The sequence below is a fragment of the Lichenostomus cassidix genome, chromosome 1Ab, assembly GCF_008360975.1.
Source record: "Lichenostomus cassidix isolate B80296 chromosome 1Ab, HeHo_3.0, whole genome shotgun sequence".
In the NCBI taxonomy this organism is placed as follows: domain Eukaryota; kingdom Metazoa; phylum Chordata; class Aves; order Passeriformes; family Meliphagidae; genus Lichenostomus; species Lichenostomus cassidix.
In genome coordinates this window covers 2,024,622-2,051,835 of record NC_139481.1, presented here as the reverse complement: position 1 = coordinate 2,051,835, position 27,214 = coordinate 2,024,622, and the positions used below count along the sequence as shown (strand labels likewise).

Here is a 27,214-nt window from a genome sequence, read left to right as displayed (position 1 = left end):
GTTTGCCAGCTTGATCTGATCACAGGGTCACAGAATGGTCTGGGTTGGAAGGGACTTTCAAGATCACATCATTCCAATCCCACTGCCATGGTCAGGGACACCTTTCCAACCTGACCAGGCTGCTCAGGGCCACACCCAACCTGGCCTGGAACACTTCTAGGGATGGGCCTGCCACAGCTTCTCTGGGCAACCTGTGCCAGTGTCTCACCACCCTCATAGGGATGGAATTTACTGGCATTTCCAGAAGCTTCACCTTTGCCTTTATCTAAGTAAAATCCGTGTTTAAACTACAGAGATATTGGTGTTCCTGAGCTGGGAGACTTACCATGATCTCGTTTAGTAGCAGCTTCATCTCTGTAGTGGCACCACTGAGCACAGAGGCTCCTGAGAGCACAAAAACTGAACTGGTCGAGTTGTAAATGAGATGGGAAAATCCTTGGCCTGGCTGGGTTCCCAGAGCAATGGTGTGTTTCCCTTAGAGAGGCAAATGACAATCCAGCCAGTTCCAGTGGCTGGCTTTGATTTCACCTCAACCTGTGCCTGTGGTTTGGGGATTGTCTTGGCTCCAGGTGGAGCTGAGCTCCCCCAAACAGAAGTTTTGCCTGTGGCTGTGGCCAGGCTGCAGGGCCAGCACAGGCAGATGGGGGCTGTGGGGTGGCATCTGCTGCTGGAACGGGAAGGCAGCCCTCCTGGGAGGGAGCAGCCGCTGCCACCACCTCCCTGCCTGCTCCTGGCCACGGCAGCCAGCCTGGGGCTCTGCCCTGGCTCCAGCCCAGCTCCCCCATCCTGCTGCCTGCAGGGGCAGCCAGGCTGGCATTTCTGTCTTTGCCAGGGAGCCTCCTGCCAGCTTTGAAAGTGATATTCTGTCCCTCAGGGCCGGGCAGGAGAAGGTGACAGCAGGCTGCAGCCCCTGCTGCCAGGGGCTTTGGCTGGTGCCACTGGTGTCACTGGTGTGGGGAACTTCCCTGGCAGCTCCCTGTCCCTGCTGCCTGCGAGAGGCCAACCCTTGGTCCAGTGGTGGCCTCCAGGAAGGCTGGCAGCTCCTGCCCCTGTCCCACAGCCTTTCCTCGAGGAGAGCTGAGGGAGCAGCCATGCACATCCCTGTGCCACACAGGCTCTGCTCGCTGTAACGCTGGTGGGAAGGATGGCAGCAGCTGCCTGGCCCTGGAGGAGCCAAACAGGTCTAAAGGCAGGGCTCAGTGCCCAGCCCTCCTCTGCTGCCAGCAGGGGCCTGCCTAGGGAAAGGCGGGGTGCCAGGGCTCCCAAAATTTGAGGCAGCAGCAGCACAAGCAAAGCAGTGAGAGCTGATGAAATTTCCTGTGGGTATTTCCAGCAGAAGTGTGCTTGGGTGTGTCCAAGCAGGGCCACTCTGGTTTGCAGCACGTGCTAACGAGGAGCTGCGTGGGATCCCACCCAGCCTGGGCTGTGCCAGTCTTTTGCTAAGCCTAAGCCAGCTCAGGCCAGCCTCCTTTTGTGGCTGATCCCAACTGCAAACAGCTGCTGGAAATCCAGGGCTGATTTTCCTACTGTTTGGTAGAATGAAGTCATGCCTGTCTGGCCATGCTGGAAGGTGCAGTCACCAGCCTGCTGTGTCCCATGCTGTGAGTCAGGGGAGGCCACATGTGTGTGATGCTGTGCAAGGTGTGTGTCCCTGCCCACCACAGAGCTTGGGGGAGATCCAGGGTTACCTCAGCCTGCAGTGGGGTGTTCCTGAAGCCTGTAAGAAGTGTCACAGAGGGAATTCAGGCCCCTTCCCAGCTCCTTGTTCCCCTGCCTGTGAGGAAATCAGCTGCAGATTTAGGGCTTGTGAAGCCCCTGATGTGTCCAGCAGTGGATGTGGGTCTGACAGACACTCCTGTCGGCAGAGCACCACTTGGGTATTTTCTCCCATTGCATCTTCCCCTACCAGAACAAACCCTGATGCCTCCAGTTTCTGTGCTCACAGGGGTGGATGGGATCTGGCAGGAGGGACAGCTGGGATTTACAGAGCTGTGTCAGGATGGCAGGAGGATGCTGCTCAGCTGGAAGGGAGAGATGGCTCCTCTCACAGCTGCTCTGCTGCTGGTTGGATCCTCTGGCCTTAGCTCGCTGTTTGCTTTTGCTGACCTATTTTCATCTGCTGTACCCAGCACATGGCTGAAGAAGTTGGAAGCTAAGGCAGCTGCTCTTCCTGGGGATTTTTCTCTTGCTGAAGGGCCATGAGTCACTATCTCTGTCAGAGCATGAAATGGAATTTGCTTAACCCCGTGTTGGAGCCCTGAAATGGGTAGGTTTGCTTATGGTCTGCTTTGCTGTAAAAATATAAGGAAGCTGTTCCTAGTGAGTGCTCAGGTTTTGAGTCAGGCAAATCTTTGCTTGCATTTCTCAGTTTAAGAAAGAATCCAGTTCTCACCCCTATCCCCTTCCCTCCAGTGCACAAACTCACTGAGCCAACTAAGCCAGGTGTAACTCATATCTTCACTCTCTCAGTGCAGGTATCTCTGCAGAACTGTGCTTATTGTGAATTAATGCACCTGAAACCAAGCATGGCTCATAGGCAGCAGAGCAATGTGTATTTATATGTCCTGTTTAGGCTGAGTGCAGATGGGGCTGCTAATCCTTTCTGACAGGGAGGTCATCCTTGCGAGTGGTGCCCGGGGAGGGCAGCACCGTGGGCAGGCACGTGGAGCTGGGGGAGCTGTGCCAGCCTGGGGGATGCCCTGAGCCAGTGGCTCCTCCATCTGCGAGCAGCTCCTGCCTCCTCAGCCTTGACAGCAGCCCTTTTCCCTCCATCCTGCCTTCATCTTCCTTGGCTGCTTCTGGCTCTGATAAGGTCACTGCCTCTGAAGCCTGCAGACCTTCTCCATCTCCAGTTCTATTTCCAGGACTGCAGTGGCTCCTCTCCTCTCTGCTGTAACAACACCTCCAGCAAGGCAAAACCCCCACAGCAACAGCTCTAAGGTCCTGAAAGGTCCCCACCAGGACTGATACTGTCCCCTCACTGTCAGGTGAGATGGGTGGCAAGGACAGCATTCCTAGCATGCCTGGAGTGTATTTGTGGGTGCTTGCTGTGCAGGGCAGGGACACAGCTGGTGGAAGGCACATGGCAGGGCAGCGGTGTGGGCAGTGCTGTTTGGCAGGCAGTAAGCCATGATGGCCCTTGTCCTGAAGGAGGTGACATCTTGGTTTGCCAAGCCCACAGTGCTTTGGGGCCTGCAGGGCTGCAGGAGGCTCCCAAAGTCACCAAGGAAAGGTTCTGCCTTGCTGGTGCACTAACCTGCTCCCTTGGGGCCACCAGAGCTTTGTCTGTAGTCCCTGCACCCACACTGTGTGCCCACAGTGGGATGTACTGTAGAGCTGCCATGACCACCAAACATGCTGAAGCTATAGTGCCTATGTAGAATATGCCATATATTTGTTTTTAATGAGATGTTATGGAGCAGTTCATACAAAAAGAAACCCAAAAAAGAATAATGGGTGCTCCCCACCCGTTGTCCATAAAGCTCTGTGATCAATAGCCCATGCCCACCAGCTGGGAATGCCAGGCTCAGGGCAGGGAACAACCAAGGGCAGCTGCAGTGAGCAGAACAGTGCTGCTCCGAGGGGAAAAGTGCCTGTTTCTTAGCTGCTTCTGCAATGAAGAGAGCAGGTGAGTCTCTTTTGGTGGGTCACACAAACCCCTTTCCAAAGCAAAGTCCACATCTAGACAAGAAGCTGGATGCTGCTCTAGCAGTGTTAGGAGGTCTCCTCGGCAGAGCTGGCGCGGCTGCAGCTCTCCAGTCAAGCTGTGCTGATCCCAGTGTCCAGCTGGAGGTTAGGTTGGTGCAGTTCAGCTCTGGTGCCATGTCCTACCCCTGGGGTCCTGCCTGAGGACCACCCCACACCAGGGGATGCTGCCTTCAGACCAAGCTGCTCAAAATCCTGCTGGCTCCCCGAGGGACAGGCAGATGGAGTCCCCTGCCCCTCCTGCTCTCCCTAAAGCCACATCTGCCCCCGTGAGCCCTCTGCCTCCTGTACCCCAGTGGCTCTGTGGGAAGCAGGTTGATGGTGGAAGGTTTTCCATGCTGATGATCCCACAGCTGGTGTTTGGGAGGATCTGCTCACAGATGCTGTGCCAGGAGCTGGGCTGCTGCTTCTCTCATCTCCTTTTGCCACATGTTTCCAGGAGGGAGCAGCTTCCACCGTCGGCACTGTGCTGCACTTTGTGGTGAGTGAAAGCCACCCCGGGCACAGGGGTGTCACAGCAGGTGTCCCAAAAGGGGCTTTGTCCCCTGGATCTCCTCCCCTCGCAGTGGCAGCCCTGTCCTGCCGGGTCGTCACCGCAGGAGCAGCACCAGGGGCAGGAGGAGCAGCGCTGGGGACACAGAGATGCCAGCAGTGCCACCGCAGTCCTGGGCGTTTTCCTGGGAGATGGGAGACAAGGTGTGTCATCCAAAGGTGTTCCATCACCTTTGGAACAGGGAGTGATGCCTGCCAGGTCCTCCTGCCAGGATTCCCCTCGGGGGCTCACAGGGCTGTGTCTGGCTCCAGCCAGCAGCACAGGCACAGGAGGCACCCAGTGCATGAAGAGACATTTGTGCACAGCTCCAGCCCAAGGTGCCATCCAGCCGTGTGCTCTCCCTCCCTCCCTGCTGCCCTCCCTGCCCGGTACCTCGGGGTGGAAGGCGTGGCACGTGTCCGGGCGCCGCCGCAGCTTCTGCGACCTCATCCTCTCGCACTTCACGGAAGCATTATGTGCCAGGCTGTTAAGGACACCGCGGTGGCACAGGGAAAGGGATGAAAGCCACACAGATCCATGCAAGCCTGCCTGGGTGTGACTGCATGAGGCAGGGAGGACAAGGGAAGCACAGGTCACCCTGCTCGGGCTGCAGACCTCTCCAAGTCTCCACACCCCTCACTTCATTGTTACCAAACTAAGCCTAAATACAAAAAAGCATTCATAATAATTATAGTTGTAAGTATTATTTTTGCTATAGCCAACTATATAAACCAGTGGTATAATTAATACAAGATAAAAACTAAACAAAGCAAAGTCTTATTAATCTCTAAAAAAAAAAAGCCTGATGATTTTTTGCCTTTTTTTTATATACCCTTTTTTACATTTTTATGCCCTTTTTCAATTTTTGTGCCCTTTATACACCATTAGCCCCACATGCTTGTAATTCTTGTAGTTTGATATTTTAGCTTAGTTTAAGGTCCTGCAAAGCAAAAAGACGAAACATTCCCAGCAGGAGGTCAGAGAGCTCTATACTATCTCAAAACTTGAGGCTTCAGCCTTGGCTGAGGCCTTCTCTCTGGAACATATTTTGTAAACTGGGCTTTAGCCTCATTTCAGGGGGCTGAAGGAGGATGAGGTGAATTTTTTATTTTGCTTGTTAGATGACTTTTTTTGATTACACTTTTTTTTTGTTGTTTGGTTTGGTTTTTTTCTTTTGTGTATTTTTATTTGTTGGATGTTTATTTTGATATATTTTCTAGGCTGCATTTAATAATTTATTTAGATTATTTTTTTGTAGCTTTTTTTAAAATTTTTTTTGTAGATTGGCTTATAAACAGGAAGGCTGGGTGGGATTGCTGCACTGGGGAATTTATGTCCAAATTTGTGTATTTTTGTGCAGCCTTCTGGAGCTTATTCAGGAAGTTTGCATGGATTTTATTTATATTTTAATTTTATATAAGTGGACTGATTTATTGTTTTAGAGATAGCACATTTTACATCTTTCCCCATATTTCTACCAGCTGAAAGGCAACACAGGAGCCCATTTTCCACCCTGGCAAACATGGAGATGACTGCCATGCTCCACGATGGAGCCCTGAATCCCTGCTGAGCATGGAAGGATATATTTGACCTCCTTGGCATCCATTGGGACAGGGGGGAAGACGCTGCAGTCGCAGACAGCATCCGTGACGAGGAGCAGGAGGTTACTGCTGATGATCTGCTGGGCCACAAACATCCTGCAGGGAAGAGCAGGTGAGACAAGGAACAGCTCTGCAGCCACAGGGCACAGCAGCAGCCCTGGGACTGCCTGGACCACAGCAGAGGAATGGAGAGAAAACAGGGAGTCAGCAGGAAGTGGGAGAGACCCAGTGGGCATGAGCATGTCTTTTTGGCCTCAGAAAGCTCTGAACTGCCTCAAACCTACAACTCCATGCTAGGCACTAAAGTCAAAGCCAACCTGAAAACCCAACCAACCAACCAACCCCAACACAAGTCCTCCCAGCACATCACAGCAGGTGACACCTGAGAAGGCCTGGTGTCACCCAGAGGTATGTCAATGCCTATTTAATGTAGATTTATGTGTGTGCTTGTACAATGCAAGGGAGTCTATACCCTGTGCTCCTGCCAGGAGCAGAGTTGTGTTCATTTCATGTTACTGGGAGAGAACTAGAGGGTCCCAGTAACTTTATGTTGTCATCAAATCTGCAATCTCTTGTGAAACAATGTTTGGCAAGGCCTGGTTTTCCTAAAGCCACGCTGACTAGTGGAGGCTGTTTTTCTAACCTTTAAGTCTTTCCTGCAGTTGATACAAGACTACAGACTAGGTAGGATGTTTGGGGTTTTCTTTAAGAGCAATTACAGTCAGATCTGTTTGACCTCCTCACGTTAGGAGAAGCTGGATCAGTGCAAATTAATCTTTTTGTCACCTTTCCTCATGATTGCTGATGGCACTATGCAACCACTGAAAACAGCCTCTTTTCACAATGACTTTTCTGTTACTTTTGACTGTTCATCTCTTGCTAGCAAAATGGATGAAAAAATAGAAAAAATTCCTTTCTGAAATTTGTGGAATAGAAATATATATATATTTAAATATATATGTAATATATATAAATATACATATATTACTATATAAATATATAAAAATATATAAATATATATATATAAAATATACATATATATATTTTTAAACTGTTTTTGTTATTCTCCAGCTACCTCTGCTTATTAACAGATTGTTCTAATTTTTTCTCTCTTTTGTCAAAAATCAGTACCCTGCTCTCTTCTCCTCTCTCTGCCCAGCATGGCTGTTTAGCTGTGCTCAGTGCCCAGGGCTGGGGATGTCACGGTGGCCATGCCATGGCACAGTGACAGTGACTCCTCAGGTGCTGCCATCAGCAGCAGGCCCTTGGACAAGGCCCCAGATGGAAGGGAAGCTGCAGCTCTTACTTTTGGCAGTCCCCACAGTCGATGAGGCCGTTGGTCTCCTTGATGGCTGGTTCATACACGAACACAGGGTACTCTGTGTCACAGGGCTGCAGTGTGTCGTGCTTCTTGTGCTTGTGAGCTGCCAGGGGACAAAAAAGGGGACAAGTTAGGAACAGGGGAGCACACAGGAGCTGCCTGCACTGAGATGGAAACATTCCAGACTGCTGATGGCTGCTGCCCCTGCATGCCTGCTAGCCCCCAGCAGTGGCTGAGAGCAGGTGCCTAGCAGAACAAAAAGGGAAGATGCTGCAGAGAGCAGCCAGGCAGTGATCCCTGCTCCCACTAGGTGGTGTGGGAAAACCAGCCTATGTGAGAAATGCCTCCAATATTTCCACTTGCCTTCCCCCAGCAAGCCCAGACCCTGCCACACCGAAGATGCATCCCAGGGACCCCCTGGCCAGGCAGGCAGGGACATTTGGGCACAGGCACTGCTGTGTTCAAAGGAGCAGAGAGGGCTCCTACTGAACCAGCAGCATTAATGAAATCCCTCCTGCCCAAGCCAGCCCTGGTCCATGCACATTTTTAAACACTGAAACCTGTGCCTGGCTGTCCCTCTGTGCCTGTGCCAAGGGCTCTGCCCCTGTGGGAACCCAGCATGTCTGTGCTGGGGCTCTCCACCAACTGCTGATCCCTCCTGAGCCCCCTGACATTTCAGAGCAAGCCCACAGCAGGAAATCTGAGGGGTTCAATAGGTGTCATGTTAAGAAGAAACCACCAGCAGCAAACAGATCTGGCCTGAGACCACAGAGAAACAGATGACAGCTCTTGAGGACCAGCAGAGACCCAGCTAATGAACTGCACTGGCTCCTGGAGGGAGCAGCTGCTCCATCACTCATCAGTCACACTCTGTGGGACTCCCAAACTAATTTGGGGATGAGGGGGAGCTGAGCTGCCTTACTAAGCCTCCCTAAAGAAGCAAGAGCATTCTTTCTAGGAGTTCAGCAAAATCTGTCTTCCCTGAAACTACTGCCTTGGGCCCTTCTGGCAATTATTTTCTGCAGTTGGAGGTAGCAAAGCCAGCTCCTGCCTCTGCAGGCCACAGGGGACTGCTGCTGATGGAAATGTGAGGCTTTGTTGCTAGGGCAGAGGTGGTTGTGGCTCAGCCAGCAGCAAGCACAAGAAATGGTTTCTACATCAGCTTTGGGTCTGAGCACAAAAGCCTCACTTTGCAGCCCTCCACCCACACAGCAGCCACAGGCAGCCCTGCTGGGGGGACCAGAGAGACGAGGTCCTCCTGACACTGAGGACGCCCAATTTATCCCTTGCAGCAGAAGTGCTGAAGTTTTATTAAAAAATGCAGCAACTTGGGTTTTAATCAGCAAATGTATGGTAAGAAGGCATCAAGAGGGCATCAGTGATTGGATGGTGATTTGCATCACTGTAAAACCCTCACTGCTGAGAGCAATGGTCTCCTCTCCCCCAGCACTGCCAGAGCAGGCAGAAAGCAGCAGGCACCTCCCTGCAGAGCCTGCCGTGCAAACAACGTGGATTACAAGAGAGAGAGAGAAAAACTGCATGATTTTCTCTGATTTTTCTCTCCAGCATGGCAATCCAGCAACACAAGACATCCATTAAGAGCTAGGAACTGCAGCCCAATCTTCCCCCTAATGCCTTGCCCAGGTGAATATGATGGGTACTCAAACCCCTCCCTGCAGTGCAGAGTCTCTGGTAATTGTGCTTTGTGCTTTTCTTCAGAAGTCTCAAAAAACAGCACTCAGGAGGCAGCCCCCTGCTTAAATCCTCCCAGCCTGTGGGACCCACCTTTTGGTGTCATGGTTAGGTTCATTTTGCAGATTCAAAAGCACACAGAGCCTGACTGCAGCACAATGCCTTGCTCTGTATTCACCCTGGGTTCACACTGAATTAATCAGCTGAACTTGTCATTGCAAGGGCCAGCAGCACCTCTGCCACCAGCCAGGAGCTGTCTGGCTGTGCTCTGCCACCATTCGCTGTCCCTCTGTGCAAACCCCACACTGCAGAAGCAAGGAAAAGCCTCTCCCACTTTTCCCAGTGGAGATTGCCTCTGACTAGCACCCATCACAGGGACAGACACTCCTGGGGAGATCTGGGATGAGCAGAAGACCCTGTTTCTGAGGTGAATTTTAAAGGCTTAGACACCTCTGATGGACTTACAGAACATACCTGCGTATGCTGTAAGGAGAGAAGCTGTGAATGCTTTCTAGCTCTGACCAAGTCCAGGGCTGGTGACTGTATTCTGGCCAGGAAAGTCCCCAAACTAAGACTAAAGGAGTGTGAAAAACAGAGTGGGAGCCCTTTCTTTCAGCCTTAATTCACCTGGGGCTTGTGAAGCAGCTCCAAACCCTGAAACAGGTGGCCAGGCTGTCACAGTCTGAACCAGGGACATGCTTGTGGCAAGACCACACGTTGGTCCCTCAGCCACAAACCATGGAAGCCCTGTTGAGCTGTCCCTGGATTTACAGCACTGCCACTGCAGCACAGCTGTTGGCAATGGACTGTGCAGTTCATGCTCACAAAATCTCTGTGAAGACCACAAAGGTGACCTCATAAAGCTGGGGCAAACTGCTTGCAAGAATTTAGCATTTGGCTCATGTCATGAGTGGCAAAGGGTCTTGATGTAACAGAACCTCATTTTTCCCCTGTCCCTGGTAAATAATGACATCCCTCCCTAGCTCCAGCTTCCTGTTACAACATCATCAAAGCAGATGGAGTTAAAGCAATATGAAATATAGTGGTGTGAAGGATGGGGTGCAGGGAGGGGTGAATGAGACCATCAGCTTGGAAAATGCAGAATGGAAGCTGATCTGAGGTCTCTCAGCCTCAGCCAGTGTTGAATGAGGGCTGTCATGGTGGGCTTGGAGAACCAGGCCCCTCAAGGGGCAAATCAATTAAAGACACTGCACAAACCACACCCAGGATAAACATGGCCAACACCAAGGTGTACTTTTAAACTGGCACAAGTGCCCTGCACAGACCTTAACTACTTTTTTTTTGGCACAAGCTGAATGAAAAGAAGCTGCTTTAAAATCTCCTAACTCCTGCACAGCGACAAGACCTATGACAGAGATTATGCTTAAGCCGCCTGCTACTTAATTTGCTGGGAAGCAATGCAGCTGCAGTAGTATTGAGAAGTTCAGTAGCATGTACATCATCAGCAAAAGGCTCAGGCTGAGCCTCTGCATGCACATGCTGGACATCAAAATGTTATCAGCGCCCTGAGAGGCTGCTGGTCAGGGATTAGTAAACAGCCAGAGGAGCTGATAACAAATTGCAAACTTTATAGCAAAGAGTGAGTTAATTCCAGGCTGTCGTTGCTACCATCTGCACTTCCAGAAAGACTTTGTCAGACATTTGGCAACCAATCCTTCTGAGCAGCAAAGGCAGTTGCTGTGCCTCGTTATGAACTATAGAGTCCAGATTGTGAACTCTTTCCCACCAGCATAAATCATGCACCCGAGTCAGTGGATTTACTCTGGCACACGTGACAAAATCTGCCACTTAGTTACCAATATCAAACATAGAATTTAACCAATTATCTTGTAAAATATCTCCTGTGTACATTACCATGCAGTAAAAAAAGAAACTTTTAGGATCTACAGAATTCTAGAAATAGTTCTTTCTAGGCTGCATGCCTTGGCTGGAAGTATTTTTGGCTTAATTAAAAGCTTTCAAGGCTGTGGTGATGTCCATAAAAGCAGAAGCCCTTATAAATACAGAGAGGAATTGAGATGCTGAGAGCAGTGAAAAATCTGTGGCAGCAAACATGTCTTCTCACCACCTCTGAAAAGCAGATTTGTATGAGGAGTGCAGTCTGAACACATCATGCCCATATTCCAACAGCAAGTCTCACCCTCCCAGAAAACAAGAGAACTTGGGAAGCAGAAATAGGCTCAGTGCTGCAGAGCCAGAGGTACACAGTCAGGCAAGGGAGAGCATTAGATCCCTGATCGTTAATTCCTCTGCACACAACCCGGAAAAAATGTGTGTGCTCAATTTCTCTCTCACAAAATGTCTCCTTCGCTTCATATTTTTCACATACACCAGCCTTGGCATGCAGTCAAGAAAATGTTAACGTCTCTGGCAAAAATCTACAGCCCCTTCTTAACAACATGTGCAATCCATTTCTTCTAGCCCCAATAGTATTCTTCCACCCTGCTACTCCCCCACACACATGGACACTCATTTTTTTCATCTGCAGACACCCTCTCTTGCTCTTCCTCTTCTCCATACAGTAAGACACATTCCAACTGTCTCTATTTCTCTATCTCTGTCTCACACATACGTCTTGCTGGGCAGAGAGCAAATTGGCAAATACAAGCTAGATATGGAAGCAGGGAGATACAAACAGCCACAGTCTGGACTCTGTCTTGGAGGAATTTCTAACTTGCCTGTAGGAGTGGATTTATGAGCTCCAGCATATACTTATCAGTTGAATTGCTCCAAAGTCTTTCTGCTTTATCCCAGAGCTGGGCTGGGATTTATCAGAAGGAGCTAAGCCACGGGGTGTGGAAAAGAAGACTTAAGTTACTTCTTAATAACTGAAGTCTACAAGACCCATATAGCTTTTCCTGCAGGAAGGCATGGGTTGGTCTTTGGTTTGGGAGTAAGAGCTGAGAAGAATAGGCCAGCTGGGAGCCACGGTGAAGGACATGCCATGGAACATGGGCCACAGGCCCAGCCAGGCCACAGCAATGAGTGATGGTGCTGTCTGTGACTGCACCTCCTCAGGAGGTTTATGTGTTCCTTCTTTTATCAACCTCTCAGTGACAGACCTTCAATCACCAGCTCAGCCAGCTAAATGAGCAACAGCATCTCTTTGCAGACCAGGGAAATAGGGCCAGGCACTGCCTTGGCCCTGTCACAGCTTTCTGCAAGTTCCCCACTGTACAGAAGGTGGAAAAAAGTATTTTCTACCCTGGAATTTCTAGTTAACTCCCCTTTTTTCACTGTTAAGTGGTTCTACTTACAGTGATGGAAGACAGCCTTGGCTGGAGGAGTCCCATGACACACAGACCCACAGTGATGATGGAGACACATGACAGTTTCACAAGATGGCAGCGACATGGAGAGATGAATGTGCACACAGCAGTCATGGAGGTGATGTGGGAAAGAGATGAAGGAAGCACAAAAGGAAATGGTGATGAGCAGGACAGCAGTGAGAACACCCCTCCCTTTTTTCTCACATCTCCTCAAGCTAAGACTAAACCAGACTGCAGGCACAGATCATCCACAGCAGCTCCCTGCAGGAATGCCACATTGGCCTGTTCTCTAGAAAGAGCAGTCTCTCCTGCCCTGCCATGAGCACTGCACCTGACTGCTTCTCACCAATTTCTGCAAGGGGCCACTCCTGTTCTCCTGATGTGCATTACACAGCACCCAGGGCAAGTGTCTCCCTTCTCCTCAGCAAATCACCCTGAGGGAAGCAAGGTGTGCTCCGAGCAGCTCACACCTCACCCTGACCACCCTGGTGCTGAGACAGCCTGAAATGGGGGTGGGAATGGGGGGAGATGGTGGGATCTGGAAGCTGGATTGCACACCAGGGAGGCAGAGGTGTGGGGCAGATGGCAGGCTCCTTGCACAAGGCCAGGCTTCCCCGTACAGCTTCTTCTGTCACCAGTGGCTGCACCACTCACGTGCTATGGGGCGGCTGGACTCTTGTGTACTCACCATCTGCCAAGTTGTCTGAGTGCCAGAAGCTACTCATGTTAAACTCCAAAAGGAAGCTGTCAAAAGAGCAAGAACAGAGGATGCTTTTTCAGCAGGCTGGAAGGATGCAGGTGTCAGGGAGATGGCCCTGTCGCCCAGTGAGTATCAGTTCTAAAATGTTTACTACAAATTTCTGGCAGTGCAAGTCTGATTTTTTAATTTTTTTTTTTTAAGTTTTTTTCCCCTCTCCACATGCTATTATGTAGCTGTATTGTGGAATCTGTACTGTGGAAGATCTGAATGGGCTCTTTCCTGAAGTGAATTCTGTGTGAGGGCCTCACCTGTGAAGGAAGGCATGAGTACAGCAGCCCCTGAGGCTGGGAGGGGATTTACCCACTGTAGGACCCACCTGAGGAGCAGGCATGATGGCCATCAAAAGCCCATTCTCTGGCTACTTGGAGGTAACTACACTGAATTATTCTGTACCAATAGGCTAAAGCCCTCAGAGCTGGACCTTTTCCACATGTCCCCTTCTGCACACACAGCAAGCTGAGCAGTGGTGCTTTCATCCTAATTTGAGCTTGAACTCTGATTCACCCCAGAAGTTTGAGGTGAACCCAAACCCAGAGGAGTGTGTTCCCTCTCTCCTCCCCTGCCTGGCACTCAGACCTGAGCTGCTTGGCTTGCTTCCTTCAGCCTTCTCCCCCTGTGAAAGGAATTTGTGCATTCGCTCATCACGGGCACAGGAGACAGGCAAGAGGACTCGGCATCAAGGATCTGCACAGAGCCCCAGGAGACCCAAGTCCTACTTCTGACTCAGGCACTTTGTACTGAGTGACTTCAGGTAAATCCCAGACCCACTCAGGGCCTCTGCCTCTCAAAATGGGAATAGTAATAGCTTTCTGTCTCCCAGGAGCAAAGTGCAGAGCTGAATGTCAGAAAAGGCTGACAGCAATGCCCTCAGCAGGGGCTTCCACTTGCAGCTTTCCCAGCTCTCCCCCCTTTTGGTCTCAGCCTCCCAAACACCCCCATCTTTTGGTACTCACATGAGGAAATCACTTATCAGCCACTTCACTGCAGCTACAAAGGCATATATTGGCTGGAAAACAAAAGAAGAAATTATTAGTACCATAAGGACCTGGTCAGAGAATATATAATTGTTATGCAGGACCCCACATTTTAGACCAAGTCCCTCCACTGATCAGAGCTCTTGAAGACAGACTGGAAATTCAAGGTCTGGGCATCACTGGAAAATGGTCAAAATACATCAAAAGCCAGCAGAGCTGCCTTGCTACTAATAATATCTGCTCACCCCCTCCCCATCAGGGTCAGGGAGTTTATCAGGAATGTATAAAGGACTTTCAAGATGTAATTGCTTGATGATTTCTCTCCAGCGTGGATGACCTTCAGAGCTCAGAGCAGGAGAGAAACACAGCTAAATGGGACACCACCAGTTTAGGATGCTTTTGTGTTCTGAGAGCAAGTGGTGTTTCTGGGACAAGTGACAGCATTGCCCAGGATTTAGTATTATCTGCCATTGATTGATTATGCTTAACTGTGCTTTCATCCAGCTTTTCCTCAAGATGGCATGACTTCTATCATCTTCTTGCTTTTCAGCTACAAATTGGAAATCCAGCATTATCCCAGGGACAATTCATCTGCAGAGGATACTGCTGCTTCTTTTCTTCATGGTAACCACATCTAATTTTCATCTCCCCCTCTCATAATCAAGCCCGTGTCCTCAAACCCAAAACAGATGCACTAGTCACAGGATACAGGATAATGTTCCAATACTGCTAACTTATGTTTATACTGCCTGTTTGAGGCAAGGTTAGGAAGCTGGAGTGGGATTAGACTATGAGTTTGTATCAGCCTGAAGAGAGGTTGCATTTGGGAACTCGTAAAATCCTTCACTCTATTAGTTTGCTCCTTGGGCTACCAGCATTCTCTCTCTCTTGCCCCAGGCCCCCTCATCCTTCCCCAGATCCACTGTTCCTTGACAGTGCAACTCTCCTTCTTGAGCTGCTGAGTCAAACCATGCCCTGTAAAATCATCCCTGTTCATTTCAGCTGCTGATTCCTTGGCTTTTAGGAGAAGCCTGCCACAGTCTAGCTCCTGTCCTGGCAATTTTCAGTGAGATCTTCTATGGCAATAGAGACCCATATTGGAAACCACCATCAGTGTCCACCACTGCTTCAGGAACCTGCCTGAGCTGAGTTTGGACATTGCTAACACCCAAAAGCAAACACCTACTCAGGTGTTTTGGGGAATGTTGGAGATGCCCTGTAGGAGGAAGGCCAGCCCAGGGAGGGCTGCAGTGGACAGATACATACGCTGAGCAGGGGCCTGGCGCCGCTGTGGTGGTGGTAAGGGACCTTGCACATTGCTTGGTAATCATACATGGTCACTCTGCAAGCAAAACAAAATGAACAAGCAGTCAAAAGCAAGCAGTGCAGCCACCCACGGGACAGACACGTCAGCTGTTTCTCAGAAATGTCATGTATGAATTGTTTCCTGTATTAACTAAAGCAGTCACCTGCTTATATGTCTTTGCGGTTTGGCCAGTGCTGGATCTTGCAGAGCAAGAAATACAGGCTCTGGATTAATGTAACTGGGTCAGTACAGGAGGAAATATGTCCCTAATTTCAGACAGTGAGTAAAGCAGGCTGTGAAGCAGAGGAATTACAATTGTAACTACCTCAGGTCCCCCTAGTTCCTGTTTTCAAGCTACCGAAACTCTGAAACCAACCGATTTTACAAGCAAAACCTTTTGACATTGGCTGGGGGAGTGGAGTGAGACGAACAGAGGTATTTTTAAAAGAGGGAGAAATGTGGTCAGCCAGCTGCAATGGTTCATCTGTGGGGCTCTCAGACAACCACTCCACAAAAGTCTTTCCAAGTGGGAGGAGGAACTGAAGCACTTCTGTACCCTAAATGCCAAGAAATGTTTCCTATAACATTCTGCCCTGGAAAAGACAGAGAAGCAGCTGCTCTCTGGATACACAGAGATTGGAAGTTATGGTCTCTGTGTTTTGCAGCAGGTGGAAGAAAAGAGATGAGGAGAAACAGTGTGTGTGGTGACAATGGCTGAGCGAGTCAGCAGAGGGGGCAGGTAGCTACAGGAGCTCTTGTGTCTAAATCAGAGTCACATGCAGCATCAGCATGTGCATTTTCCCTGCTCAAGTGCTTCTTGGAGGGACCAATATGCTCTGACCCACACACCAGCAAAGAACAAGCAGTACAGTGTGGAGATCCCCCACTTACCGCCTGAACATGCCCATGTTTAGCAGCTGGGTCATCACTGAGCCATCCACTGCACCAAAAAATTTTCCAGTCTGCAAGCACAAAAAATGGAAAAACAGAATAAACTGTAAATTTTCCAAATGCTCGATGGCTCCAGCCGATCTAGTTTGTCAGGAGTTCTGCTGTACACAGTGAGGGTTTTTTTAAAGAGGTAATGCTGAGCTTTGTCCTTTGCCTGGCTGGAAAGCTTGAGGGAGGACTTCCCCCATCACCAGCTGGGCATCCTGCACCATTCCTACCACGCTTGGGAATGATTTAGCCCACATAAGTCCCAGCAGCTTGTGACAGAAACAGGCAGACTCTCAAGCTGCACGTTGAATCACCGGAAGCCTGGACTCTCCTGTGGGTTTTCGGGAATCCATGTTCTCTGCATCTGAATGCCTGAGTCTTCCATTTGAGCCTCTCTGCTACCCATGGTCACAGAGGCTTTGGAAACCTCTGCTCTGCTGCTGCCCGAGGTGAACTGGCCCAGCATGCAGAGTGTGACATACAGATTTATTTAGGTAGCAAACGCAATTTTACAAGTCACTGCTGTGCAGGTTCTGAGCAGGCAGTGACCCAAACAACACGACACAAACCCATCCATCCCTGTAGCTTACATCCTATGCCCTGGTAAAGCCAGAACTAAGTTGCATTTGGGGGGCAACAACCTCCCTGTCCTGCCTGCACGCCTGAACTGAAGGTGGAGCTTGTGGCCCTCTGGTCCCATTTACACCTTGGAGTTAATAATCTCAAACACAGCTCCAAATCCCAAATCTCCTAACTGCTGCTTTAAAGATTTCCTCAAACAAGCAATTCTGGCCTTCCTGATTACTAAACCACAACAAACCTATTGTAAAAAATGCTTCAAACCTGTCAAGTCCACTGCTTGTTCAAAGGCAAGTAAGTGAAATGTTTGTAAATAATCGAAGTGCAGATATGAGCTGTCCTCTGTTTTCCTGGCTCATGGGTCCTGACAGAGTAAATAGCTCCCATGTGTTATGGAAGCATTCACACACTCTGGGATGTTTTGCTTCTCCACTGATAGGCTAGCAGTCATTTAGCACATATTAGCAGATGGCAGATGACTTCATTTATTTGAGTGGGACATTTTCACAAAAAAAGCCCAAACCCTTAGGCAGATTTACCTAAGATCACATGGTAATCATCTAACAGTAGTGTTACATGGCTATGAGCCTCTTCCCAAAAGGCTTTAAAAGTCATTTCACTGTATAAACTGATACATAACATCAACTCCCCTTCGAGCTTTTAGGCTGTAATCATCTCAGACAGTCAATGTGCCAGAGCAAGCACTAACTTTTTTCACCTCCCTCGCTCTTTCAATCTGATTAGGGTGGTGAAGAGGCCAGCTGCTTCCATTTAATACCAGTCTGCAAACCCAGCAGGAGCCAGAGCAGTGGGATTTAACACAGTGCAAGCTGCAGACAGTGGGGCAAGGGGAGGGGTCACAGCTCTAAATGAGGTCCATTCTGTCAAGAGATGCTGATGTCTGACCAAAGTTCTCCATGTAGCACATCATTTATATAGGTTTAAGAATGAGGAGCTGTTAGTGCAAGTGAGAGTATGGCCTAGAGGGAGTATGTTCAAGAGAGGCATCAGCAAACTGGCCTCTAACACCAAACCAGACATACATAGCTTGCTGCTGTTCTAGGTACCCCTGTGCAGACAGAAACACAGAAAAGCATCACTTGGCAGAAATCAGTGTGGTCCTGTACTGAACCAACATTCTGCAAAGCAGCTCTCATTACATCCTGCTTCCTCCAGTGACTGCTGCTTCCCTAGTCATCCCTCTGCTATGTTTCTCCCAGCTCCCATCTCTGGGCAAATTTCCAGAGGCCTTTGCCATTTCAGAGGCATTGCTCTGACATGCCATGTGACACATGCTGTGTCACACCCGCTGCAGCTGAGTGTACAAGCACATGTGCAGGCTATGCACAAGGAAGATGATGACCCCAGAGCACACATGTGACTCAAAAGCTACATCACTGCTCACAGACAGACATGCATCCATGATTTGCTGGCTTATTGAGTAATTTACACTTTCTGTACACTCAAAAGCTGTAGACAAACAGGATCTGCCAAATTGCCCAGGCTTTGGGCAGGCAGGCAGCCTGCCTCCTCATGTGGCTTAAACAGAGCCAGCTCCTACTTCTCCACAAGCTCTGCCCAGCTCTGGTGGCATCTTGGCCTTTTAGCTGCCTCCCTGCACCCTGGAGTCCCACCTGGGCAGAGCCTGCAGACATACTCTGCAAAATGCCTGAGGGAGAAGGCAGCAATCCAAGAAAAAGAGGTTTAGTGAGCAAGGGAACATCTGGATGCAGCAGGCGGAGGGAGGGAACTCAAGACCTGTGATGCACAGCTGTGCCTCTGACTGGCAGTGAGAGGCAGCTCAAATCTCAGGGGTGGTTGTGGGGCCACGGCTGCAAACATGGCAGAAAACAAAGCAGCCCTCCCTGCAGCACAGCCTGACTCTGCCACTTCCTTTCCCTTCTCCCCAGCCCTGGAGCACCTGGTCCTCAGTCACTCCCTTCTCCTGGCTCTGCGTTTTAACTCTTTGCTCCCTCTGGGATGAGACTGGATGGGGAGATTAGCTCGAATTAAGAGATTACCCGTTCTTCCCCAAGTAATCCTGCAGGGAGCTTCCAACTCGTCACTCATTAAAATCCTGAGTCCCTTTTCCATGGTGTTTTCTGACTGCCACTAAGCTTCCTGCTGCCTGCATCCAGAGGTTATTAGAGCCAATCCCCCATCCCAAGGGCAGAGGAGAGCAGAGCCTGAGCCATGCTGCTCCTGTGGGAAGCTGCTCTGATTTCCAGCTCACCCTGCTCCTGTGGGAAGCTGCTCTGATTTCCAGTGTGGTCACCCAGGGAAGGAGGTTTTCATTTTTGCCTTTAGCATTTTGCTCTTACCATCCCCTCAGTTTCCTTCCTGAAGAACACCTGCTTTGACTTTAGAAGCACTCAAGAGTGCTGCTCCCTTCCCTTCCCAGGGCATGCCTGCCTTCTGGGACTCAGATCATCTTTCAATAGCATCTGTGCCAAGGGAAAGGAGTTTAATCTCCTTCCTTCTGATAAAATGATATTTTGACTAGTTCCTCCCTTATCACTGCAAACTCCTTCCTCACCTAGGATGTGCTGTCACTCTGCTGGGAGGCTTCCCCCTCACTGCGCAGTTGAATTTAATTACACCACAGCCACCCTTATTACACAATTGAACTTCATTTGTTTTAACCAGCCCTGGTGGGTTATTTAGGAACAAGCAAACCCCACTCTCCTCCTTCTCTTATGCTCTCTTACCTCTTCAGGTATTTTGGAAACAAGGATAAAGCCGTTGTTGTCAATGAGGAAGCAATTCACAATCTGCAGAGATGAAAGAGAAGCAGTATTAAAGATGGCTTTTTCCCTGTTTGTGTTTAGGATGGAGCAGTGTGGGTTTGTGATGATGGCAACAGCCTCAGCATTTCCATGCAAAGCCCCACAGCTTGGCTACCATGAGTTTTACACAATTCTTTTCCCTCTCTGACTCCATTTTGAGGTATTTAGCTCATGAGCTGTGACAGATTGTCTCTTGCCAGGGCTCTGTGCAGGCCTTGCAGGCTGTGAGCCACACTTAAGGCAAGGCACCCTTCAGGAAGAGACGTGATATTTGGAGATGTCTTTTCTTTAATAATATGCTAGTTAATGCTTTTCATTTTCAGATTTCAGAATTTTAGAACCACTCATTAAATAACCCTCTCCCCACCACTGAGTATCAGTGCTTATATTAGTTTTATTTTGCAAAGCAGGAAATAGAGGCACAGAGCTTAGACAAAAACCCTTAGGTCCTGCAGGGAAAAACTAGGAAGCAGAGAAAATCCTACACGAACATACAACAAAAAAATCTCTGGTGATCTTACTTTTCAGGGCAGAGGAGCTCCTGTCCCAAGTATTCCCGACACCAAGGCTGAAGCAGTGGCATAAACACAAAGAGAGGTGTCCAGCATGCATTATCATGCTGACAGCCACTTTCTTTGGAAGATCTGGGATGCCAGAGAGACAGAGGAGATGGACTTCCCTTGGAGTCACTGGCTGAAATCCCAATGTCTCTGCCCTGGCCCAGCTGAGGGGGACCTAAACTGCAGGTTTGTCTCATTAGTCTCATTAGTATGAGACAAATTGCCTCAGCTGTGCAATCTCTTGTGAGGAGACAACAGGCAATACCTTTTTTTGGGGAGACAGAGATCTCCACAGAGCAGAGAGTCAATCATACCCATCACAGGTACAGAGAAGAAATTGAGGCAACTTACGTCATCCTGACAGCTGAGTGGACAGGCACCGTCCAAGGCACTGCACTGGAGAAGGAATGCACAAAATTAACCATGGTGCTAAGGAAACTGCTCAGTCTGACCATGCAGGAGCCACTCTGGCAGTCACACCCCCTCCATCAGTGGCTTTCCCTGCTGGGACTGAGGCCCCTCTGCAGCAGCAGATCCAGTGACCCCACAGGTCCCCTCCTGACTCCCACACAGCCCACACTCACACAGCCAGACAGGTTTCCTTACTGGTTCAACTCCATGTTTCCCACAGCACAGTTTCAGACACCCAGAATCTTAAAGCAATTTATTCACTGTGCAGTAAGACAGAAGCAGCTCAAGCTGGTGCCTCTGAAGAGCGACCCTGCACAAAAGAAACCGGGCTTTTATACCCTCACAATCTCTGCCTGTGATTGTCTGGGGTCATCCTGATGAGACATCTGCTCCTGCTGTGTCTCCAGGTGGCTGGACACCTGGCTGTCCCACATGTCCCCACGGTGGCCCTTGCTGTGCAAAGGGTCAGTGACAGTTCACAGTCTCTAGCCTGGGGCTCCCCACACCCAGAGCTCAACCTGCACTCAGTGCATCTCTCAACACATGGCATGAGCTCATCTTACTGTCTCCCCCTTGGGACTGCTGAGCTAAAGGTTTCCATAACAGTACCCCAGAAAGCTCTGCAACTCAGCTGGCATTTCCACCAGGACAAGCTTGACAGCATGCACAGGTATTGTGCCCCATGTCAGCCACTCCAACTCCCTGCCTTTATCAGCAACATCCCCTTTCCTGAGGGCTCAGATCCTGCACCTGTCTCCCTGCTGTGCTTCCAGCAGGACCTGTGCACTCCAAGCAGAGGTGGCACTTGTAAAGAAAGGGCAAAAGCAAAGGTTATTATGCACCAGGGAGAAACCAGCATGCATTTCAGCATCTGTTAGTACCTGGACTGAACACATAGCATGGTATTTTAGATCAGGGTTCTTTTCAGGCAGGGATTTTTTTGTTGTTGTTGCTGTTGGTTTCTTTATTCTCCAGACAGCTAATGATAAAATAGGATGTGAATGGTGCTCACGTAGCCCAAGGCACCATCCACTTCTTTCATTTAGAATTTCTGCGTGCTGGACTTGACATGTGTTTCACAACACTGAACTAGGTGGGGACACTAGGGGTTAAGTGGTGAATAACAAAGCCCTTCAGGTGCTTATTGATTTCATAATTGTTCAGAGTTTGCCGTGGCTGCATGTGTCTGTCTCTTTGTGTTATTTTTTAATTTTATTTTCTTCAGTAGCAGAGAGAAGAAAGCTGACACGGTGTTGCCATTTCTGTGCATGGAGTCCCCTTCCTGCCAGAGGTTTTCTGGGGTCAGGGAAGGACACTGGCATAGCACATAGCCTGTCTGCTGTCAGCTAGCTACCCACTATTTTCTCAAAACCCTTAGACATAACATCCAACCCCCTTTCTGTGTGATTCTCAGTAACGAGAAGTAAATTGGCCATTCCAGACCACAACAAGACTGCAACTTTCAGTTAGAATTTGCTTCTCCTCTTGAGTTTTGCAGAACAAAACCAGTTTTCTGTCCCTCTGCTCAACTTCAGAGGAGGTTTAGAGATGCCAGAGTTTGTTTCAAGTCCCACGGCTCTGCACTATCACGTGTTCACACTCTGAATCCAGCTGGCTTTTTGAGACTCTAGGGATGATGGTTTAAAAAAATCCCTTTATCCACAGCTGCAAGCACCGTCTCACCCCTGCCTCACCACAAAGCCACACGTGGTTGTTTTGTTCCCCTGGATGTATTCCTAGAGGTGGCCTTGCACTTCACCCTGGCAGGTTCCTTCCTTTGGTCAGCAGAGAAACATGGTCACAACAAACCACTGTTATGGGCTTGGGGGATAACAAATACAGAGCCCAGGGTTCAGATATCAGAACAGAAACCAAGGTGAAACACAGCGGTTTTCCACAAGAAAGGCTCATGTCTCACACATCTTCCTCAGCAGTGTGAGGATTGAGTCTCATTGCACTTCCAGAGCTGGAGAAGTTCCAGCAGTGCCTGGTGCTGGGCTGGCCATAGAGCAGCAGCACCACAGTGCTGAGTGGTTTGAGAGCACCAGCAGCTTGCAGGGAGCCCCTGAGTGGGGACAGAACTGAGTCTGTGCTCCCTGCTTGCTGAGTCCACATCTGCTGCTTCATGGGCACAGCTCCCTCCTGAGAGACCAGCCCACCTCACAGCATCCTCCTGCTTTGGTCAGGTCTCTGTGACCCAGAGCACTTTGAGCTTTGCCAAAGACACTTAATTACTGTGAAGACAAACACAGGCCGTGACAGGTTTTGGACCCTCTCCAGTGACTACAGACAAGGGACAGTGCCTATAATGTGCTGGCACACAAACGACACAATTACGAAGCCAAGCTGCAGCGAGGCACGCCAGGATGCCTCCCTGTCCCCAGCTTTTGTCTACTTACATCACTGTCATTGGGCTGGGAGGCACAGCGTGGACATCCAGGGCAGCACAGCATCAGTGAAGCAGGGGAGAGAGAGCAAACAAAATCTGTTAGTCATTTCTCAGCCAGTCACATCCTGGGAAACCACATGGAGCCTTTTTTCATACCAGCACCACCACGGCCATGGTTTGCAGGCACTTGGCACACAGGCCTCCTTCACCTGCTTTAATAAGGCTTCCCAGCTTCACCTAACACCCATGAGGGCTTGTTTGTGTGAGAACTGTCTGGGTATGGCCCTCAGCAGGTTTTTTAAAATGAAGCTCTCTGTTGCTGTTTCAGGATGTGCTCATGTGCTTTGCAGAAATCGTTTTAGCTCAGGTCAGGTTTATGTGATCTCCCACCTGGGGGGATACTCCTGCCACCACAGAGCAGCTTCCTGCCCTCCTAGCTTCTCTGTCATCCCCGTCTGGTGACACTTCCCTCTCCTGACAGCAGAGAGCCAATTCTGCTGTGTGCTGCTACAGTCCTGTCACTCTCACCCCTCCAGCAGACCTCCCTGAAAGCAAAGCCTGGGGAGAAAGCCCCTGGATGGTAAGGGAAATGTGTTTCAATTTTCCTGCTTCTCAGAACAGGGGAGTTGTTTTAATTATTCCACTTCTCTCAGTCCAGCAAGAATGTCTAAAATTAGGACAATGCCAAAAGCTTATCCCTGGAGCGAATAATTTTTATTTTGGCAAGCTGGTAGCATTTTGTTATCATTATCAAGATGATAAGAAAAGGCAGTAGATTTTTTTCTGTGTGCCCAAAATTGCAGATTTCCATGAGGTTTCTGAAAGGCTGAATGAGCACAAGCATATTTCCACAATTAAATGTGTCATATGCAGCAGAGCTAACGCCAGGCCAGGATGCTGACACTGTCACCCCAGCATCTGCAGAGCAGACTCACGGCTCACACGGCATTAGTGCCGTCAAAGGATTACAGAAATGTGTGACTTCAAACTAATCTACTTCATAAATCTCTTATTATGAATTTCACTGAAGCCCTCATTAAAATGCCATATATGTGATGTAACATAGGATTGACCTTGCTGACAAAGAGCATTGAATTGTCACTCTGCATGATTGCTGATGCTCCTACCTGTTGCATGGCCATCCAAAACTTGCGTTGGAGCAAATCCAGCTTAATTTGCACACCGACCGCTATGGGAAACAAAAAGAGGGGAGGATCAAAAGAGGAACACAAAAGACAAATACAAGTTAGGAAAAGATGAGTAAATATTAGCCCAAGGTGACAGGATGGAAATTGCAATTGCAACCTGCTTCCAAGTGTGAATGAGAAGCACTGAGTCAGACTGCTAAGTGAGAGTCAGAGTTTTAAGGCAGAGGAAAAGGGGACTCTGACTGTACTGAGGTACTGAGATTTCCCTGACACTAAACACTACGAAGCTACAAACAAATTATTAAAAAAAGAAAAAAGTCTTCAAAGCCTCCCAGCATAGCATGAGTTTTCACCTTTGTCTTTTCCAGATTTGCCTGGCCAGAATGGATGTTTGTGATCGCCCCAGCCTCAACTCCTATATCATGCAGCATCAATCAGAAATAAAGTAGGTCAGTGGAAGGGATTAATTTGAAAACTCACCTGTCTCAAGGGGGAACCACAGAGATTTAGATTTTTCCTAATCCATTACAAAAGCACAGAATTATGAATGCTACTTGACAGAAAGTGTCGATTATGAATAGTGATTTGTTACCTGGTCCCAGCCTAGTGCATGGTGGGCTAAGCAGAACTCTTGTGTGTGTGTTTCTTAATGAAGTATGTCCTAATTTCTTGGTTAATTTCTCTTCTATTCCCAGCATCATGTGCCTGAGGTGAGGCCTAGCTCCACAGGAGAAGGAATGGTGCAGGATCTCCCTGACAGGACAACCTGGCTGTCCCTGGGTGGGCTGCCTACAGGCACACACAATAACCAGTGTAGTCATGCATAGCCTGGCATGGTGATGGGGAACAACTGGGCAGTGTGTCAACTAGTTGAATCCAAGAGCTCTGGAGGAATTAGAGCCTCAAGCAGGACCTTGAAATAGAATATAAAGTGCTAGTGAGGGAGAAAAAGAAATACAAGGAGGGAGATTTGGAGCCTTTTTTTACAACCACCAATATCAGGCGGATGAACTGTTGCTGTTTCTACATATTTCCTCCGAATTAGAAGGAGCTTCAAAGGGGGGAACAGATCCTTTAAATCTGAATCATGCAGTGTGGGTGCTTTTAGGCTAACAGTATGATCTGATGCTCTAATTCATATGGGTATGAATTAAAACTGGAGTATGCAATGGAATATTTTCTTGCCGCATATACAGAGACCCTTGCACCTGGCATCAGCTCTGCCTTTTAAACCAGTGTCCTTGTCACATTCCTAGTGCTGGTACATCTCACAAATCCCATGTATCAGAGGCACATTTCTCACCCAGCTCTCCCTGTTGTAAACTGAATCTGACTGCCTGTCTGTGGGGGAAAGGAACGATTCTGTAGAGCTGCATTGCTCTAGCCTCGCAGAGCACAAACCAGACAAGACAAAGCATGCAAACAAAGGAAGAAGGACAGGGCTGAGTCTGGCCTGGGCGAAGATTCCTCAGCTTCAGCGAGGCTATGGCAGGCATGGCTTGGCTTGGTGCCCCTGCTGACAAACCGGCACTCCGTGACAGAAGGCAAGCGGTGCTGTTGCTGCTGAGTCCCATGAGGCCCACGCACCCAATTTGGTACGTAGCTTTAAATAAATTCATCCTTCCAAACTATCTCAAGGAAGAGTCATTCCCCTTATCACAGCAGATCACATCAATGGGACTGAGCATTATCCAGGAGATATAGTTTTCATGAGACTTGAAGAGGAGTCAATACTTACATATCTAACCTTGCAACGCAGACTAACTCAGTGGCTCATGTTTTTGCCAGTGGGAACATTTGGCCTCAAATTGTTCTTCAGAGATCTTAGCCCCTGGCTGTAAATCTGAATTCTGCCCAGGAGGCGTAAGTAGCACATATCCAGCCTGGACAGAGTTGCCTGCAATATGACGAAGAAGAAAACCTAGGGGGGTTGCACTGGTGGCCAGTGGCGGGGACAGAAAGTGACAGCTACTGGCAAGAACTGTGAGGAACTTCCACATATTAGGGTGACCTGAGTAAGACAGGGGAGCTGAGGAGAAGCAGGCCACAATCAATGCCCCCACTGCTAGTATCAAATAGTCATCTGGGCATCTTCATACTGTTGGTGAGGTCAAGGAGAAAGGAGGAAAGCAGTGATTCAGTGTGACATAAGGATTATGCTATAGCTCAAGTGAGAGGGAAAAAACAAATAAACTCCTCTGTGCTTGTTCCAAAGTATAACTGATTGTTAATGAGCCTTTTTGCTCGGGTGGCAAAGGGTATACTGCATCAGAAGGAAGAGCTGAGGTCCATGAAATGATGAGAGGCCGCTGCAGCATCTCCAGAGAGACCATGGCTCATGTATTCCCACTCATATGCAAACAGCCTGAGCAACTGCAGCCTCCCAGCAATGCAATAAAACAGGGGGACAGGCGGTGCTGAACACTTTGCACAGACAGACATCACTTCACCGTGCTGACATGCTACCCAAAGCTGTGTGACTTCCCACTGGCAGGCAGAGCAGCTTCCCACCCTGCCTGCAAACTCATGGCTGCAGTGGGCTTTCTCTGGAGCTGTGCACTGCTGCTCACCGTGGAGAGAAGAGCCTTCCCCTCCACCTGTTCTTCCCTCTGTTGAGCATGCCTGCTTCATTAGCTCATCCTCTGCTTGCCTCTCTTTCTGTCTGCAGTCTCTAGCTTTTTCTCTTTGATTATCCATATGTTGTTCTAATAAGGAGCTTTCCCCAAGATTTAATTCTTGGGCCTACTGCACAACAAGAAGGCATAACAAAGAGTCTCAAGATTGCATCCTGCAGAGTGCTTATCAAGATTTACCTTGCCATACACAACCTGTTTTCATGGCAGCTGGACCAACGGCTAAATAAAATCTGTAACTGAAATGTAAGGTACCAGAACAGCAGAGCAGTCATGCCCATACTACCCATTTGCATTTTCCATTCCCTATTTCTGAAATATTCATATTTTCCTTCTCGAGTCAGTAACTTGAAATTTTTTGAGTCCTCTAAAAATTTTACTTAAAAAAAATAACTTCCAGACAAATTAACATGAACAGAAGGCTCAAAACAGCCTGTTTATGATACTGGACCTGAAAGAAGGGGCAGTTTAAGTACATCAGTAGGAATAATTCCTGCAAATGTGAGCTCCATCATTAAGATGGAGGAAGGCAAGACAGGGGTCTGATTTTGGGGGGGAAGGATACAGGAGCCTATGGGAAAGCACAGA

The 27,214-nt window shown here is 49.0% G+C and overlaps 1 protein-coding gene and 1 pseudogene across 2 annotated transcripts in view; one reads left to right on the top strand and one right to left on the bottom strand.

Moving 5' to 3' along the window:
* Window positions 1-3,373: 3,373 nt before the first annotated feature.
* Window positions 3,374-27,214, bottom strand: part of CACNA2D4 (calcium voltage-gated channel auxiliary subunit alpha2delta 4) — a 107,581-nt gene continuing 83,740 nt past the window's right edge. The window contains exons 28-40 of one of the 2 annotated variants that reach the window (XM_085049359.1): window positions 23,973-24,034; window positions 22,856-22,870; window positions 20,397-20,441; window positions 19,408-19,470; window positions 16,073-16,143; window positions 15,142-15,217; window positions 13,855-13,907; window positions 12,830-12,885; window positions 12,130-12,150; window positions 7,145-7,262; window positions 5,822-5,934; window positions 4,631-4,713; window positions 3,374-4,382 (exon numbers count right to left, since the gene is read on the bottom strand). In XM_085049359.1, the coding sequence (XP_084905485.1) occupies window positions 4,296-4,382; window positions 4,631-4,713; window positions 5,822-5,934; window positions 7,145-7,262; window positions 12,130-12,150; window positions 12,830-12,885; window positions 13,855-13,907; window positions 15,142-15,217; window positions 16,073-16,143; window positions 19,408-19,470; window positions 20,397-20,441; window positions 22,856-22,870; window positions 23,973-24,034 (863 nt within the window). In that variant the 3' untranslated portion in view covers window positions 3,374-4,295. The remainder of the gene's footprint in view (window positions 4,383-4,630; window positions 4,714-5,821; window positions 5,935-7,144; window positions 7,263-12,129; window positions 12,151-12,829; window positions 12,886-13,854; window positions 13,908-15,141; window positions 15,218-16,072; window positions 16,144-19,407; window positions 19,471-20,396; window positions 20,442-22,855; window positions 22,871-23,972; window positions 24,035-27,214) is intronic. The other variant, XM_085049360.1, reaches the window with a different exon arrangement.
* LOC146442737 (uncharacterized) lies at window positions 10,651-11,704 on the top strand (annotated as a pseudogene).